The sequence below is a fragment of the Acartia tonsa genome, chromosome 2, assembly GCF_053477335.1.
Source record: "Acartia tonsa isolate MP-2025a chromosome 2, ASM5347733v1, whole genome shotgun sequence".
In the NCBI taxonomy this organism is placed as follows: Eukaryota; Metazoa; Arthropoda; class Copepoda; order Calanoida; family Acartiidae; genus Acartia; species Acartia tonsa.
The window spans coordinates 40636919-40654275 of NC_137261.1; the positions used below are offsets into that span (position 1 = coordinate 40636919).

At 30.9% G+C, this 17357-nt stretch overlaps 2 protein-coding genes across 6 annotated transcripts in view; one reads left to right on the plus strand and one right to left on the minus strand.

Annotated features, from left to right (window-relative positions):
• Positions 1-804, plus strand: part of LOC145311853 (MAM and LDL-receptor class A domain-containing protein 1-like) — a 48006-nt gene extending 47202 nt beyond the window's left edge. The window contains exon 23 of the mRNA XM_080150856.1: positions 62-804. Coding sequence (XP_080006982.1) covers positions 62-106 — 45 coding nt within the window. The 3' untranslated portion in view covers positions 107-804. The remainder of the gene's footprint in view (positions 1-61) is intronic.
• A 352-nt stretch (positions 805-1156) lies between these two features.
• The window catches only part of LOC145311854 (beta-hexosaminidase subunit alpha-like), a 33672-nt gene continuing 17471 nt past the window's right edge, over positions 1157-17357 (minus strand). For 2 of the 5 annotated variants that reach the window (XM_080150858.1, XM_080150857.1), the window contains 11 exons: positions 16132-16235; positions 15868-15942; positions 13674-13760; positions 13219-13321; positions 12697-12752; positions 11001-11134; positions 10385-10449; positions 8946-9031; positions 6534-6671; positions 1801-1888; positions 1157-1361 (listed from right to left, as the gene is read on the minus strand). In XM_080150858.1, the coding sequence (XP_080006984.1) occupies positions 1275-1361; positions 1801-1888; positions 6534-6671; positions 8946-9031; positions 10385-10449; positions 11001-11134; positions 12697-12752; positions 13219-13321; positions 13674-13760; positions 15868-15942; positions 16132-16235 (1023 nt within the window). In that variant the 3' untranslated portion in view covers positions 1157-1274. Of the gene's footprint in view, positions 1362-1800; positions 1889-1935; positions 2059-2172; positions 2231-6533; positions 6672-8945; positions 9032-10384; positions 10450-11000; positions 11135-12696; positions 12753-13218; positions 13322-13673; positions 13761-15867; positions 15943-16131; positions 16236-17357 lie in introns of those variants that run through there. The other 3 variants (XM_080150860.1, XM_080150859.1, XM_080150861.1) reach the window with 2 other exon arrangements.

A 17357-nucleotide genomic window follows, 5' to 3' on the forward strand; every position in this document is an offset into this window, starting at 1 on the left:
TTGACACCTCTTCTTCACCCTATAGGAAAATTAATATAATCTAACACTTTTCTATTTCTAGGTAAGCCTGAGAGAGTTGGTAAGCAGGGAACAATCTCAATCCTAAGAAAGTGCTGAAATAAATCTAGCTACAAAAAGACCACATTGTTCTGTAAATTTTCTTATTTAGATTATAAACAAAATATAGAAGACAAAAACAATCATTGTAGAATGTATTTATCTGTTCACAATTTGTTATTAGTAGCGTAGCTACTCTATAGCTAAGATCTATCTGTACGTCAACACAAGCAGTTTAAATATTTCAGTTTTTGATATACTGTGCATGAATTCCCAAGCAAACATACTTCTCAAGATTATGACTTTCATTTTTTATATAGAGGGGAAAGACAATTTTTTAGTGGGGGGGGGGGAGCAGTTTGGGTGAATTGCATTAAACGTTTTATGCTGTATATAAATTTTGTTAAATTGTTGTTGCTTCGCTATATATTGACGAAGGGAAAAGTAGCTGCATACGCAATAATCCGAAAATTGTAAGCAAGCTTCCAGTCAAATGCGCTTTTAAGTCTAACTGTTCTTAATGTTGACAAAACGCTTAGAATAATTAAACGCCTATTTAATAACAATTTGACCTAATATGCGCATTTGACTTAAATCTTACTCACAACTTTACAGATTATTGCGTAATCTACTATTCCCTTTGTCTTAAAGAAAATTGTTTTGTTTTTAATAAACTATGTAAATAAATAAAAAAAAAAAAATAAGTTTGAATGTATTTATTTAACACTGAATAAACATATGATATAATATAATTCTTATAATTATAATCTAAAAAATCTATCACATATTTAGATTTTAATAGTTTGTGAAGTACCAACGATAAATAACATATTTTTAAACTTGGTTTCAATATATTATAATTTAATCAAAAAGTTGTTTATAAAAATCATTCAATGGAAAGTGAAATCAACGGTTTAAATCCGATATTAACGCTAAAAATTATAAATTCTATTGTGTTTATAATTTATAAACCTAATTATAAAACGACATTGATACAATGAAGATTTGCAAGTTTTAAATATCATTTAAATTTAATTTTAAAGGAATGCTCTAAATTAATTATAACAATTTAGTAACGCAACTATGTTAAATTTATAAAAAAAATCTTTAAACTAACTTTCTTGCATTTAAAAATATTTTGCTTCGCTACTTGTGCATAATTTCGTTCTTTTCCAATTTAAGCTTTGAAAGAAATAATAATTTGAGATCTCTGTAAGTTAAGCATTCCAGTTGACATTGCAGAATCCAGGTCCATTGATTGGCTCTGCTGGATAACCACGCTGGATCATTCGACATTCCATTTCCTTGTAATATAATAGTTATTTCTCGTATCGTATTATAAACGGCTTTCCGCGTGGTGCCGAAGGCACCGGCTAAAAAAACTAGTTTTAATCTTATGATTGTACATTTCTATATTCGTAGAAAACTGGATATAATACGATGCTAGACATAGTTTTTTCGTATTCATGAGAACCGGTTCCTATCCACCGGATTCAAATGAATACGAGAAAAGAGTTTATTTGTCTGTTTATCTTTCTATCTTACTCTTTATCTAAAAATGTAAATAAGAAGAATTAAATCAGCCGTTGATGTAACTTCAATAAGATTTTCAAAAAAGCTTTTTGTTGGTATTCCATATTCAATTTCCTTCATATTATTTAAGTAGATTTCAGTTAAGCAAAGACTAATAAGTAAATTTCTAGACTATTTTATTCATATAGAACTATCTATTGCTATTCTTACCTGGATTCTGTGTTTGGCTTCTTGAGTATTCCTTACAGAGGCGGGAGACCACAACCGTTCAGCAACAGCACTTGCTCTGGGCCACAACCTAGAGATAGATAGATACTAGAGTATTACTGACAGAGGTGAGAGACCACAACCTTTCAGCAACAGCACTTGCTCTGGGCCACAACCTAGAGATAGATAAATACTAGAGTATTACTGACAGAGGTGAGAGACCACAACCTTTCAGCAACAGCACTTGCTCTGGGCCACAACCTAGAGATAGATAGATACTAGAGTATTACTGACAGAGGTGGGAGGACCACAACCTTTCAGCAACAGCAATTGCTCTGGGCCACAACCTAGAGATAGATAGATACTAGAGTATTACTGACAGTGTTAGCAGGACTACAACCTTTCTGCAACAGCACTTGCTCTGGGCCACAACCTAGAGATAGATAGATACTAGAGTACTACTGACAGGAGTGGGAGGACCACAACCTTTTAGCAACAGCAATTGCTCTGGGCTACAACATAAGGATACTAGAGAACTAATGACAGAGGTGGGAGACCACATCCTTTCTGCAACAGCAAAAACGTTGGGACCTGTAATCTAATAAAAAATTTCTTGATCCTTATCTTTATATCAAATTGAATTGAATGTTGTGTTCACCCCTCCCCCTGGCCCCTTCTTGATAAGATAATTTATTTCCTAAATATATGATTTACAAATGAATATAGAGTTAACGTGGGTGACAGGGAAAAAGTTGTCTTCAATTTAATGGAGTAATGGAGAGGGTCGTTAACTTAGCCAGCTACAAGTTTCACTATATTAGAGTACATGATAATACGGTGTAAGACCCAAGAAGTGATAAATTCATTGTTTTACTAATTAAATTAAAACTAAAATCAATGTGTAACATTATGAAAACTAAATTTAATATTACGCTTGATTTGACAATTTAATGAATATTTTGTAAATTTATTAGATTATGAAACTCAAATAAACGTTCCTACTGAAATTTTAAAATTTTCCCAGACTTGAACATCAATAAAATATACGCTTTGTGCAGCCATCCAAAACGGAGAAACGAACTAATTCAAATTTGTATTTTTCGTCATTTACTTTATTTATAAGTTTTTTTTTAAAGCGAAGCTTTTCTATAATTAGGGTCGGTCGGTCCGTCCGTCCGTCCGTAGCGGATAGCTTTTTCCGTTAATTTAGGCACGTTAGAATTGTCCTATCGACTTCAAATTTTGCATGGTGATCACTGTAGTAGTTAGGTACAATTTAGAAAGCGTAGCAACTCTATAATCGTTACCATAGTGTCCGTACGTCCATTTTCAACATGTTGATTTTTTCACTTTTTTGACAACAAATTTTTATATGATCCAGTTATCCGATTGATCTTAATTTTAGTATACTGATTCCTGGAACAAGAAAGTACAATATTAAAAGCAAAGCAACTCTATAATCAAGTCCTAAAAATGTACATATGTCCTTAAACATATTCCGCATTCAGCAATTTTTCAACAAATTTTCTTACAATTTTGCTTCGAGTGTTATACATTTATATTCTGATTATTCAGTTCTGACACCATATAAGTATTAATGCCCTTTTGTCCTACCGTTTCAGAGCTTTGATTTTATGGATGTTGTCATCCTTGTTTAGATATAAACTTGCATGAAACAGATTAATGGGAAATCTATTCTACAAAATCCAAGATAAATGAGAAGGTTTGTATGACTAAACAATTACCCAATTAAAAAACTCTAATAGTTGAAAAATGTTTTTAAATAATGAATAACAAAAAAATTACTTCAAGCCTTAAAGTCTTTAGGAAAAAATATTTTTTTCTCTTAAAAATAATGTTATTATTTGACATCATTCTTGGGGTATAGTCCCTTTCGTAACATCGCACCTCATGGGGCGATTCTTCGTATTTTTCACAGTAACTTTTTTCCTATTTCTAGCCCCTGCGGGGGGCTCTAATCCTGCGGGGCCAATTACCTAGCCCTGTGGGGCAATCACCTAACCCAATATAATCTAACCTAACCTAAAATAACCTTTAAAAAGCCATTTTAAAAATACGACGAATCGCCCCATATGGGGCGATGTTACGAAAAGGACTATTCCCCATTCTTGTTTTAACCCAGCTTATACCAACAATGAAGTTAATTCAGAAAACCTATACGTGTTTTTCAGCTGTCGTTGGGGGCAACACATCGACGATCTCTTCTTTGTCCTCCAAATATTATTTTATTTCACTTGTTTGTTATACCCTATTCCTTGTTTTAACCTAATTCATGTAAACAAAATATGTTCAAGAAATAAATAAAAAGAATAAAATATTGCTTATTTTTATTCACTGTATACGTAGAGAAATGTGAAAGAATTTAGCATAATTCTCTTTGCAGTGCAAATTTGAAGAAAAACTAGTATACAAACACCCATAGATACCATAGACTTCATAGTTTTAAGAAAGTTTGAAGGAAAAATTATTTCATCTGTAATAAACAGTTTTCATGATCGGAACCAAATATTGCATGTTCAAATGAAACATAAAGCTTGCGGACGGGGGGTAACTATAACTCACTGTGAATATATTACAGAGATCTAAAGGGATAAAATAATGGCCTTTAAATTGATGTAAATCCCCAATATTAATACACAAAATATCCCCTTCTGTAGATTTTTATAATTGGTTGGAACGTTTGGACACTAAACTTAATAAACAAACCAATCAAAATTCATCATAAGTTTTAGCTGTACAAGCCAATAGTTACAACACTTTAATTTCTCCTATAAATGCAGAATATACAAAAAATAATTATGGGGAGAAGAATTCTTGTAGAGGTACTACGCATCATAAAATCTACATTAACCTTTTAATATTTGACTTTTTGTGTAACAGGTGAAGCAACTTTGTCATTTTTTGCATCAACTCTGTCAAATTATCCAGAGATAAATTACCTTCACATCAAAATACGTATCTTTCATCTTAGTACTTAGCGTCTCATCTCTATATAATTCAGTTTTATAACAAGGATGACAACATCCATAAGTTGAAAAGCACAAAAAATATTAGACAAATGATCATATAGCAGATGTTTAGTTGTCTTAACAAAAGAACACGAAACCTTTAAAAAAGCTTTTAAAGCATGAACGTCAGTCAAATAAACATAATAATCTATAAACTATATGCAAAAGTATCATAGGAATCTTCACCCAAATTTTATCTATCTATTTTCAACAGCAGCTCAAAAAAATCTCAATTCCCCTATGAATAAAATAGAAATGTTTAAAGTATTGGTTGGTGATAGAAGGTCGAGACGCGCAAAATAGCACCAAAAAATGACGTCATTTGATAGAGTTGTCCAATGAGAGGCTAGTATACATTGTAATTGACCAATTGTACAATATATACTCACCTTCCATTGGTTATTTGATCGTTGACGTCATTTTTTTGTGCAATTTTGCGCTGTCTCTACTTTATAGTCAGCATGCAAGTCGACTCAATTCAATCAGGTTCAATTGGATGAAAGAACAATTATTCCAAGCTTTGCTTATTATTATTTTAGTTACAAAATACTTTTGGATAATTTTGACAAGAATGACAACATCCATAAAAGTGATGCTCTGAAATAAACGGTAGAATAAACGAACATGAACACTTGTAGAGTGTAAAAACTTAAAAGTCAGAATATTAATTTAAAAGTATTAACAAAATTGTATAGGTATAACTTTATGAAAATTGCGTGAATAAGACTTTCCAAAAACCGGTTTAATAGGATAATTATTTCTTACAAAAAAAATCTCTCAAAAATTTATAAATTAGCAAGTTTTGAAAAGTACGTACGGACTTTCTGGTATCCATTAAAGAGATGCTACGCTTTCTAAATCATATCTTTTTGTGATAGAAATGATCATCCAAAGTTTTGACAATTCTAACATGCCTAAAATAACAAAAATAGTTAACCGTTACGTACGTACGGGCGGATAGACGTAAGACCTTAATAATTGAAAAGTTTCGCTTTTAAACATTACGAGGTTAATATTTCAACTCTAATCTCTTGCCAACCGTGAAATGAATATATAATATAAACAAGAAAGTTATTTATTATTGGGGGCGCAGCAAAGTTATAATAAAGGTCAAATAAGGCTACTGAACTAAGATCCAAATTATATTACATTTTTCCGTTTGATGATAGACAGAACCTTTTTTTCGTGACATTTTAATAATTGAATTTTTTTTCATTATACTAACATATGGGCTTAATAATTTAGAAGCTATGCTATTAAAATTGCTGACCCAAGATGTGTATAATTTGCCATGGCAAGTGAAGCGATTAGATACAACTTTCGGGCAATTTTCATTACTTAACATTGTAAGTACGAACTACATGTTTTTGAATGGCCCATTTTGATAACAAAGTTTTTTCCCCTGTCCCTTAGTTTAAATTAACTCTTTAGGAATAAAATCATGTTATATATAACATGTATATTGTATAAGTTCTAAAGATAAGAAAATTACCCATAGAATCAGTGATTTTTAGAACTTAATGATAATGAAATATCGCGAAAACCAATAACTTTTTATTAGATTTAAGAAAACTATAATGCTCTTTTTGAAAAATTATGTATTCAAACGCTTTTTTAAATTCCAATTTCTTTTATAGATCTTCCCATTGATAGGGCAGGTTTAAGGCTATTCTATTTCTAGCAAGATATATTCAATATGAACTTTACCTTGGAATTAAATTGACACTGTTGACAAATTCTCCCCAGAGACAAGCTTCGCCACCTAGGACAAGTTCTTTCTGTTTGGCTCCTCCGAAAAAGTCCATGGGATCCGCCAGGTAGTATTTAGTCCAATCTGCTCCGTAACTAAAAAAGGATTACCATTATTGACTGTCATAAGTTCTTAAAACTACCGCTACTAAAAGTTTTCATGCTGTTTTTTTTACTCATGTTAATATTTGGTAATATGAATATATTATCCTGAGGTGCGGTAACCCTGCAGGGTACCCAGTACCAAAATTAAACAATTCTAATCTTAATTAAAGTAATAAACAAACAAACAAAAAATTATTTGCAATTTAATCTTAATGGTTTATTTTTTTCTTGGGGGGGGGGGGGGGTGACTTTAACCACTACCACCCTGTCACTGTTTAATTGTCACATATTGTTATATTTATGCAAACTTTAAAGCGCTCCAAGTTTAAATCTTTTGTTGTTTGTTAATATGGTGTTAAATGTGTATAGTTATATTATACAGTACATAAACATATGTGTGTTTGGCAGGAGTATATCAAACTTTAATAGCATTATCATAGAGGCTATAATCTGCCCCGATTTTTATATAAGCAATGTACTATTTTGGAAAAGGAAGACAAAGAAAGTCGCTCAATGTGACTTCATAAAAATGAGGGATTATACGTCTCTTTTTTAGGGGTCTTCTTTCTTACTCCTCTCCTTATCCCTCATTTTTATGATGTAAGAATTTTTTTGAGGGACTTACTTTGTCTTCTTGGAAACCACTTCCCTTTTACCTTCTACCTGGTCTCTTATTTAAACTTTTAAAGTTATGCATAATCGGGGCACTATTGAAATTATCCTATTTCTTAGGCATGAAAGATTTATCTGAAAACTTTGAACTGCAAGCAGTATAAAATATCAAATACAAAAGCCTTATAATCTACACATTACCATTTCTATTTTAAGTTTTTGTTTATAATACGAAAAATCCTTTTATATAAAGTAGTATCCCTGATAAAGTAGTAAGGTTAAGATCTCTATGAAAGCGATAAAGTTCTCGTTTTTAAGTAAGCTTTACATATGTTCTGTGATGGTTTTAGGCTATTTTATTTTTATATTTAATTCTTTGGATGGTTTTAAGCTATTTTTGTAGCCCCTCTTTGCCCTTTCGAATACAGAGCCCCTAGATGCTAGGGGCATAGCTGATATTAAAATATAAGCACACTTATGGTGATATTCATAGAATAAAAGAAAACAGATGATAGACAAACCAAATAACCGCAATACGGTTCATAAAATATGTTTTGAGAAGCTTCGCTGCTAAAAACAGATTAATCATTACATATTTTCAAAATATGATAATCCCAAGTTTAGTTTGCTAATCTGTTATGCTTTCTATAATTTGAAACAATAGTTTTGTCCTTCTTTGATGATCTGTAAGATATACCCCCCCCCCCCCGAACCCCCAATCTCGTTTAACTAATTTTAATCAGGGTTTTAAATATCTTCTAGAACATCTATTCTGTTAACTGAATTTACAGAAACCTTAAAAAATAGCTTAAATTTTATATCTTTCGTTCTTTTTTTATAAGAAAATCTAGAAGAAACTAATTAACATCTCAAAAAATTGAAAGTTGTGCTTATTTTGCCCTCTCCCTCTCCAGAATAGGTTGAATAGATAATTCTTATAGATGACAAATAAGGGTACAATTCCCTAACAACCCATTTCTTAATTTGTAAAGTTTGACATGCTGTGGGCAGATTGTAACAAAACTAATGACAACATCTCTATCTGGAGGGAATATTATTTGACATATTTTCTACACAGATTTGGATTGGTTTTGATAATATTTATATCAGGGTACGGAAGCCGCAGACGAATTTAACAACCTCTTTAGCATGCCGCAGCTATTCTCGCTAGTTAGCTGTTACATCGTAGTAGCTGCAATCAAACAGCGACTGTTGACTTATACTGACTATTTTAACGAAACTGCCGTTTTTTCAACAAGTTCAATTAATTTTCTTGGTTTTTTGATCAGCAGTCGCTAAAACCGCCGCGTATTTTGTATTTTTGTTCGTCAGTACAACACAACAGCAGCAAAAATTTACGGCTGCCGAGTCATAATTTTATATATTTTTCTTCATAAAAAGTCTATCATTTTTCACAAGGTTATAAAACCTAATTATAGTAGTGAATTTACTCTTAAAATCTTGTTTGTAGTTCTGTTAGTAATTCCTTTGTCTTAGCTTATGTATTTTACTTGAAACCTAATTTTTTAATGGGGTTCATATGTTAATGAGGAATACCTAATTATTTGCATTTTTCTAAACTTTCCATCAGAAAAGCATTGCTGACACATCGACCAACCATCTCAATACCTAACTATTAATCCAAAAACTTACTTGATATAGTTGAGGTACCATGGAGAGGAGAGGATAGCTCTTAGTCCAGAACTTGTTACTTTAGCCATTTCCCATTCCCATTGTCCCTAAATAAGTTTTAATTTTATTTGGTTTTATGTGAATGTTTAGATTTTACTCAGTCTATTTCAAGTCCGAATTTTAAGACATGAAGATATACTTACATGAATATATATTAGCAATCATTTTCAATTCATTTGGCTAAACAATATAGATTCTAAGCTTTACCTGGAAATAAGGCAGATATTGCTCTACTGTAAAGATTTTAAGATATTTTTAAAAGCTTGTGTCTTAACAACTAATTTAATTATACGTGTTGAACAATGTTTAGTCAGAAAAAATATATATATTTAAATCTATTATCTATTTAATATATCATAATCATTTCTAAAATCAATGATAGTTGTTAATTGGTTTAATTAGATTTTAACCTTTAAAATTAATTTTGGCAAAGCTAGATTTATTTGATGTATTTCTATTTAATTAAGTGCTATTAACTTCAATTTAATTTGTCACACACAAATACGAGAATAGGCAAATCAATAATAAATATTCCACATAATTTTTTTTTTTAATTGGTAACACTAATTTTTCCACTACTGATATTGCCCTAACGTTGAATGTTTGTATACTCTTGTTCTTTTAATTTTTTTACCACATTTTGCAGAACTTTCATAAATTTCATAAATTCAAACTCCGTTTGTCTGTTAAAAACGGCAAACAGAAACGTGAGACCTTTAAGATATTTTTTTAAAATTAATTTTTTTTAACATGTATGGCTTTAGAGATCCTTAATTTTGTTAGAAGATTATTGGGGTATAGTCCCTTTCGTGGCAACGCCACTTTTTCTCGTACTCTCAAAATAGCTTTTGAGTTCATTTTAGGTTATGTTTGGTGACTGCCCCGCATGGTTAGGCAATTGGACCCGCAGGGTTAGAGCCCCCCCCCCCCCCAAAGGCTAGAAATAGGAGAAAAGCTACAGTGAAAATACGAAGTTGCCACGAAAAAGACTACACCTAATTATTGTACTTTAGACATAAGTAAAGCGTTTGATTTCACATACAAGATGAATTTTAAAAGACATAATTTCAGTAAATAATAAAATAATTCAATAGGATCAAATATAAATTTTTGATCGCAGCTACTGAGCTACTTAAACGTTAGGGGTTTGTCAATATGTATTTTCGGCAATCACTAAAAAATTTCAGCTACTTATAGAATGTTGTAACTTAATTATTTATGGAAGTTTTACAAAAGTTATGTACCTTCTTTGCTTTAAATCAAATGAGCTTTTTTTACAAACACCATTTCTTTTGCAAAGCCTTGCTATTGTGGAGTTACTAATAGATATATTTTCTAATTGGGAATAGAAAATATTTCCATTTTTATATTTTGAATTAAAATTATAATTATCAGCTTACCTTCCAAACGTGAATGATTGTATCATTTTTCACTTTAACTCCATTATCAAACACCTCCTGCCATACTGAAACATTCAAAGTTATAATTAATTATAAATTTGATATTTAATAGGATTAATGGTTTGCTTTAAATGATTTTTATTACAATTTAAAATGTACACACATAAAAAAACAAGGATAACAGCATTAATTCTGGCAAAATAGAGATCTACACCACTATTTTAGTCATTTATCTTTCAAATTAGACAAGTAAATCATATTTCGTATTTAAAAGTCATTTGTTAATGTATATATTAACATGCAATCCTAGCAAACAAATCAATAATTAAATAAACACTTCAATTTAAATACTCGATGAAGAAAGAACTATACATTTTGGATCATGGAAAGAAAAGGAAGTAGCGTGTTTTGTCGTATTTTCCCATTAGCTTTTAATAGGTTATTTTATGTTAAATTAGGTTATGTAAATGTTTACAGGTTAGGAAATTAGCCCCGAAGGGTTGGAGCACCCTGCAAGGGCTAAAAAAAGGAAATAGCTACAGTGAAAGAACGCCGAAACACGCAACTTCGTTTTCTTCACATGACCCCGTTTTCTTTCCCTAATCCCAAATTATACCTATGTATCCATTTTTAGTTGGGAATGAGCTAATAATATCCAGAAGTTTCTTGATGTAAATACTCTCTAGCTTGGCGTACTGTCCTGTCAGGTTCCATTTGTTCATAAACTCACTTATATCAGGGTTACTCTTCCTAAAATTTTTAGAAAATTTTCTTATGTAAAAGAATCAATAAAAGACAAATTAATCTTGTGACAAATAAAATACATTAAAACATTTTTACTTGGAGGTGATTTTTATCTTAAGTTAATTTAATGACTTTTTATATACGATCTACTCATAAAGTGTGAAAATTATTTAACTATGTGAGCTTTGAAGTATTCTATGAGCATTCTATCTTGAATACCAGCCTAGAAAATTAAGTTCCTCCCTTAACGTAATAGACAAACATACCAACATTTGGAATTAAATAGTAGTTTCGCTTCTGAAAGCAATGAAAAATATGCAACATATTAACTTGTGTTGTATCCAGATGGTGTATAACATTTCACAAATAAAATAGCAGTGGGAAACTTTGTGGAATTCACACATGATCTGGTATAGTCAGGGATATTAAGGGGTAAGACAATGAAAAATATATTGATGTACACCCCCAAGAATTAACAGTGCTAGATAGTGCAACCTATGAATTTCTTAGAGTCCCACAATTTTTTAAGACTACGAATGAGAGAACTTATTTTCTCGTATTCATTCGAATCCGGTGGATAAGAACCGGTTCTCATCAATACGAAAAAACTGGTTATAATCTTATAATTGTACATTCTATATCCGCGGAAAGCTGTTTATAATACGATGCGAGAAATAACTATTCAAAAATTCGGAAACCACTGTAATTCAATATACATATATTCCTGGGTAGTGTTGACACGATGTAATCATATTTTCATTCGTACAGCAACTTTCTTAGTCTTATAATTTCATTCATCATAATAATGTTAATTCATATCCATTGTCCCACCCTTGACATCCTTTGTTATAAATGGTTTGTCAACCATCATCTAATTTTTAAGATGCCTATATAGATCAAAAGAAAAATGCATAGCTAAATTTTGTTGTTGTTGTAATTTAAAAGCGTAGAATCTTAAGTTTTCTCCACAACAGAAGCAAAATTGCAATTTCTGTAGTTCAGGGTTGCAATTCAGGGAAAGGACAATACGAGATAAATTAATAATCTGCGTATTGTATTCCCACTTTTTGGTATTTAGTTTTTTTCTCGATATTATGAAGGGGACATATTTTTTGCAGTAATGTATTCCCTTATCCATGAGTAGAGGGTTAATAAAACATTTATTGGTTTACAGGGAAAACTTAATTACAAGGACTGAAAAGCAATAATTCTTTCATATCTTGTGTTATAGTAAGCTAATGTATGCGTTATATAAAAGGTGTATTGAAAAAAATTGAGAAGAAAATGACATCTGTAAAGGAGAATGGGGAAATATTTATTCCTATGTTTTTTTTATTCATTGTTAGGTTTTCTATTTATTTTTTACTCTAGCAGCAGAATTGACGGCTTTTTTCTCCAAAACTACAGCTTTGATCCCAAAATAAAAAAAAATACAACTCTAACAAAATATGGACTCTCTTAGTACAAAATCTAGGACCCCTATTTGCTCCTCTATGATGTATACTACTTATTATACTTTTCTTATTAATAAAATTAAGACTGTAATAACATTTAGTTTGGAGACTTACCAGCATTTATAATCAACTTCGTCACCTCCTAGATGAACATACTTGTCAGGGAAAACCTAAATTAACAGAATGTTGATTAAATCAGTGATATTAATGTTATTTTTTTTACATTTGGAAGAAAAAATTCTACTTAGTAGTTTTTGAAATATTAGAACAAGAAAATCATACTCGAATGATAAATGCAAATTTTAAATACGTTTTATTTTCCGTCAGAAATATTACTATTTTAGTTATGCCATTTTATTTGGCCTTTATTCAATTTGATTTTTAGTGGTATTTTCCAACTTTTTCAATAACAATTCGCACATTACTAAATCCCTCAATTTCATATGATTATCTTTTTTGGTTATTTTAGGAAAAAAAACTCTTACATGAGAACACATTATTGATAAAAAATTATTCTTTAAAAATATGTTCAACAAAAAGCTCCCATAGATTGTGAGTTCAAGTACAATTCCTAAAATGTTTCATTATTTTGGGTACTATTTTCAAAAACATCATGCCTAATGCATGAATTTCTACCTGTGTTATTTCTTCAAAAAGTTCCTCTACAAAAGCATAAACTCTCTTTTTGGTTGGATTCATTGGTCCAAGGAAACCATTCTTCGTATCTCCGTCATAACATCTAAAAGTATGTTGAATTATCTTCTCCCTGATATAAAATATCTCTCTCTATTTTTCTCTCTCTCTCTCTCTCTCTCTCTCTCTCTCTCTCTCTCTCTCTCTCTCTCTCTCTCTCTCTCTCTCTCTCTCTCTCTCTCTCTCTCTCTCTCTCTCTCTCTCTCTCTCTCTCTCTCTCTCTCTCTCTCTCTCTCTCTCTCTCTCTCTCTCTCTCTCTCTCTCTCTCTCTCTCTCTCTCTCTCTCTCTCTCTCTCTCTCTCTCTCTCTCTCTCTCTCTCTCTCTCTCTCTCTCTCTCTCTCTCTCTCTCTCTGTGTATGCACAGAGGTGTCAAATATATGCTGAAGGCAATACTTACTCAGTAAGTAAACCAGGGTGGCCAGGTTCAAATGATTGTGTGTGGCCAGGGGTGTCAAACTCGCTAACAACTCGGATACCGCGCATTCTAAATTATTGTATCACATAAATTATATTTTGTATATTAGATAATCTTTTAAATATCAGCAACTTAAAGCCTATACATTATTTTTGTAAAATCAATTACCAGTTTTAAGAAAAAAACTTAGAAATGGCCTTTGGCTAAAAATAAATTTTCCCTCTGTTATGTAAAAAAGGCTATTTTAGACCAGTTAAGAGGCAACTTAAGAATTTGTAATTAGTCTTTTGACATTTTACCTGCTTACTTATACAGATGACATTTAAAAAAATGAAAAAAATCAATAAATCTAAAGTAAAATAAATAGAAAACAGAAATTGTGTGTGTTAAATCTATTTTTATTTCGCCAGCTTTGTTTGCTTAAGCCCAATTTCTGTTAGTTTGTAGATCAATTATTGCACAGCAAATCAAATAATTGAAATAAATGTTTCTTTTAAATAAAAAACTTTTGAGTTTTATTATTTTCTTTCAATTTGAATAGTGATTGCTTCAAAGTATATATTGCTTGATTTTAATTAAAAATCTCTTGTTTTCCTCTTTGTTTTATCTTTCATTTAATGATTATTATTAATCTATGATTTGATTAATAATTAATTCCAATTAATATACAATTTTCTGTATTCTAGTGTGAAATGTCAAATAAATAAGGACAAATCTAAAAAAAACACGAAAAGCATAATAGACATCAAAACTTGACAGTGGTTAAGTCTAAGAATTATAGAAAATAACATGAGTGTAAAAATAAAGAAAATAAATGTATTCATATGAAATAAATGTTGTGTATATACGTGTTATGTAAGAATTATGCATACAATTTGTAGCTTATCAGGGCTTTGCTACAGTTAGGATGCTACAATTTTCTTTCTTAACTTTTTTGTATGATACACAGTAGAAAAATGTCAATCCATCCGTTTGTCTGTTCGTTCGATCTTTGAAATATCGCTAACCGTTTAACTGATGAGGTTGTGCTTTCCAGGTCTACTGGTCCTGTGGTGGGGAGGGGGGGGGTGACACTGCCCTTCCGATGCTGTTTATTGCATAAATTATAAATATACATACATACAATAACATATACTTTGTAGTAGGACATAAATAGTTTACTAACGTTTTAACTGATATTGTTAGGGAAAAGAACTGTTATCAACCTCGCATCTATTTCTTTTTGTCTAAACTAGTATTTCTTAGACTTAATTTCATCCTCCCAACTGGTTTTCTGTAGTCCAGACTTTTATACCAGGGATAAATATTTAATAAGTCTCAAGGATATAACAACCTATATTTATATTTACAAATATTTTTACAGGAATACAGTGATGTGTTAACAAACCAAAAAAATGTTTCACTCCTGTTATTTCCTTTCAAAGATACAATCGGAAGAAGTATGACTAAATATAAGTGAACTTTAAAATTACTTAGGAAATTTAATAAATTTAGCACAGAAAATCTATTTTTTCTCCGCATTACTGACTTTACTCATTCACATATCAATTATTAAAAGGATATAAGTGTAAGCAAGTGTATAAATAGACTCAGAACTGAGATGGGTTCTTTATAAAATCAAATAAAAATTATTTTCGCAAGAAATCTTCTAAAGTAATATTAAAAATCCTCGACAATTGTAAATAATCTCAAATTTTAAAGTCATATATAATTATTGAATACTTTTTAAAAATCTACTTTTTAAGAATCCAACTGGCAGTGTTACATCTATCCTATCATAAATGGTTCATTTTTTATTCATTCGCCTACAGAAAATGAATGATTATGAAAAGCCTCTATAACAATAATTAACTTTTTTATTAATACCAATATTATTATTATTTATTTTCAGTGGTTATATTAACATATAATGTTAAGGAAAACTTTTAAATCAAATAGTATGAAAGCTTTTTATAGTGCCTATAAAAAATGACGTCATACTGGCCTACCATTGGTCAATTGAAATGTATACTGGCCTGCCATTGGTAAAATAATCTGTGTATTGGCCTATCATAGATCATATGTAATGTATAATGTCATTTTTTACAGGCACTATAAGCTGCTTTAATAATATGATTTCAAAAGCAAAGCTTTTCCTTAATCAGGGTCTGTCCATAAGTTGGACCTGTTAACGTACCTGGCATATTCAATGATGTCAGCTACATCTTCTTGTGTGTACACGGCGATAGTTGGATGCCAAGCACCTTTAGCACTAAATAAGAATAACAATACATACAATTAATTTTAAAAAGGCAGGGATATGCCAATAGGCGAGAGCTTGCCAATAGGCGTGAGATTGCAAGTTTTAGCAATCAAACAGGAATTGATAAAAGTGCCCAATATTCTTGCGCAATAGAATAAGAGGATTTATAATAGAACTTTGGGTACCAATATAATATACCTTAGTTCTGGGAATTTCTTCGACACGTATGGAAAGCTGGGATCATCCGTCATATGCCAGTGGAAAACATTTAACTTGTTCATCTCCATTAAGTCAAGATTGTCCTAAAAAAAGGTTTACATTGACCCTCTATATACTCTAACTAATATGAATATTTAAATTAATCTGATATATTTATTTAAACATTTCATTAGTTTGTATAGTGGGATTAAACTGTAATTTATTACAATAGTCAAAACGTTTCAGACTAAAACATACCCTGAAAAATTATTAAAAATATTGCTACCTAGCCTATGCCTGGTTTTAAATAACATAAGTAATCAATCCATACATAATCCTATTGGAGGGGGGGAGGGGGGGCTCCTGAAAATCCTTATTCCGGGTAAGGGGGGCTTCCGCCAGTCTGCCAGGATGGATGGATCAAAATAAATTTCACGAAATTTTGCGTCGTTTGAAAGGTGAGAAAATTCTTTTCACAAAAATGAAATAAATAAAAATACGTATGGGGATCTATATGATCATCCCCCTCTCCCTGAAGGAATACGATTTATTTAAAACGAAGCTTTTCTATAATTAGGGTCGGTCCGTACGTACGTCCGTCCGTCCGTCCGTCACAAACGGATAGCTTTTTTAGGTAATTTAGGCATGTTAGAATTGTCCTATCGATTTCAAACTTCGCATGGTGATTCCTTTAGTAGTTAGGTACGATTTAGAAAGCGTAGCAACTCTATAATCATTACAAGAATGTCTGTACGTCCATTTTAAACATGTTGATTTTTTTACTTTTTAGCAACAAATGTTTTTGTGATCTAATCATCCGATTGATCTGATTTTTGGTTTGTTTATTCCTGGGACAACAAAGTATAATGTTTCAAGCAAAGCAACTCTATAATCAAGTCCTAAAATGTAAGTATGTCCATAAACATTATCCTGTATCAAGCAGTTTTTCAACAAATTTACACTTACAATTTTGCTTCAACTCTTATACATTTATATTATGATTATTCAGTTCTGACACTATATATATATAAGTGTTAATGTCCGTTTGTCCTACAGTTTCAGTGCTTCGCTTTTATGGATGTTGTCATCCTTGTTATTTTTAATTATGTATTGTATAAATCTAAAGTTGAAACAACAGCAAATAAAATTTGTTTATAATTTGACAATATAATCATTTTGATTCAAAGAACAAATTTAATGATTCAGTAAACAATACCAGGAATAAA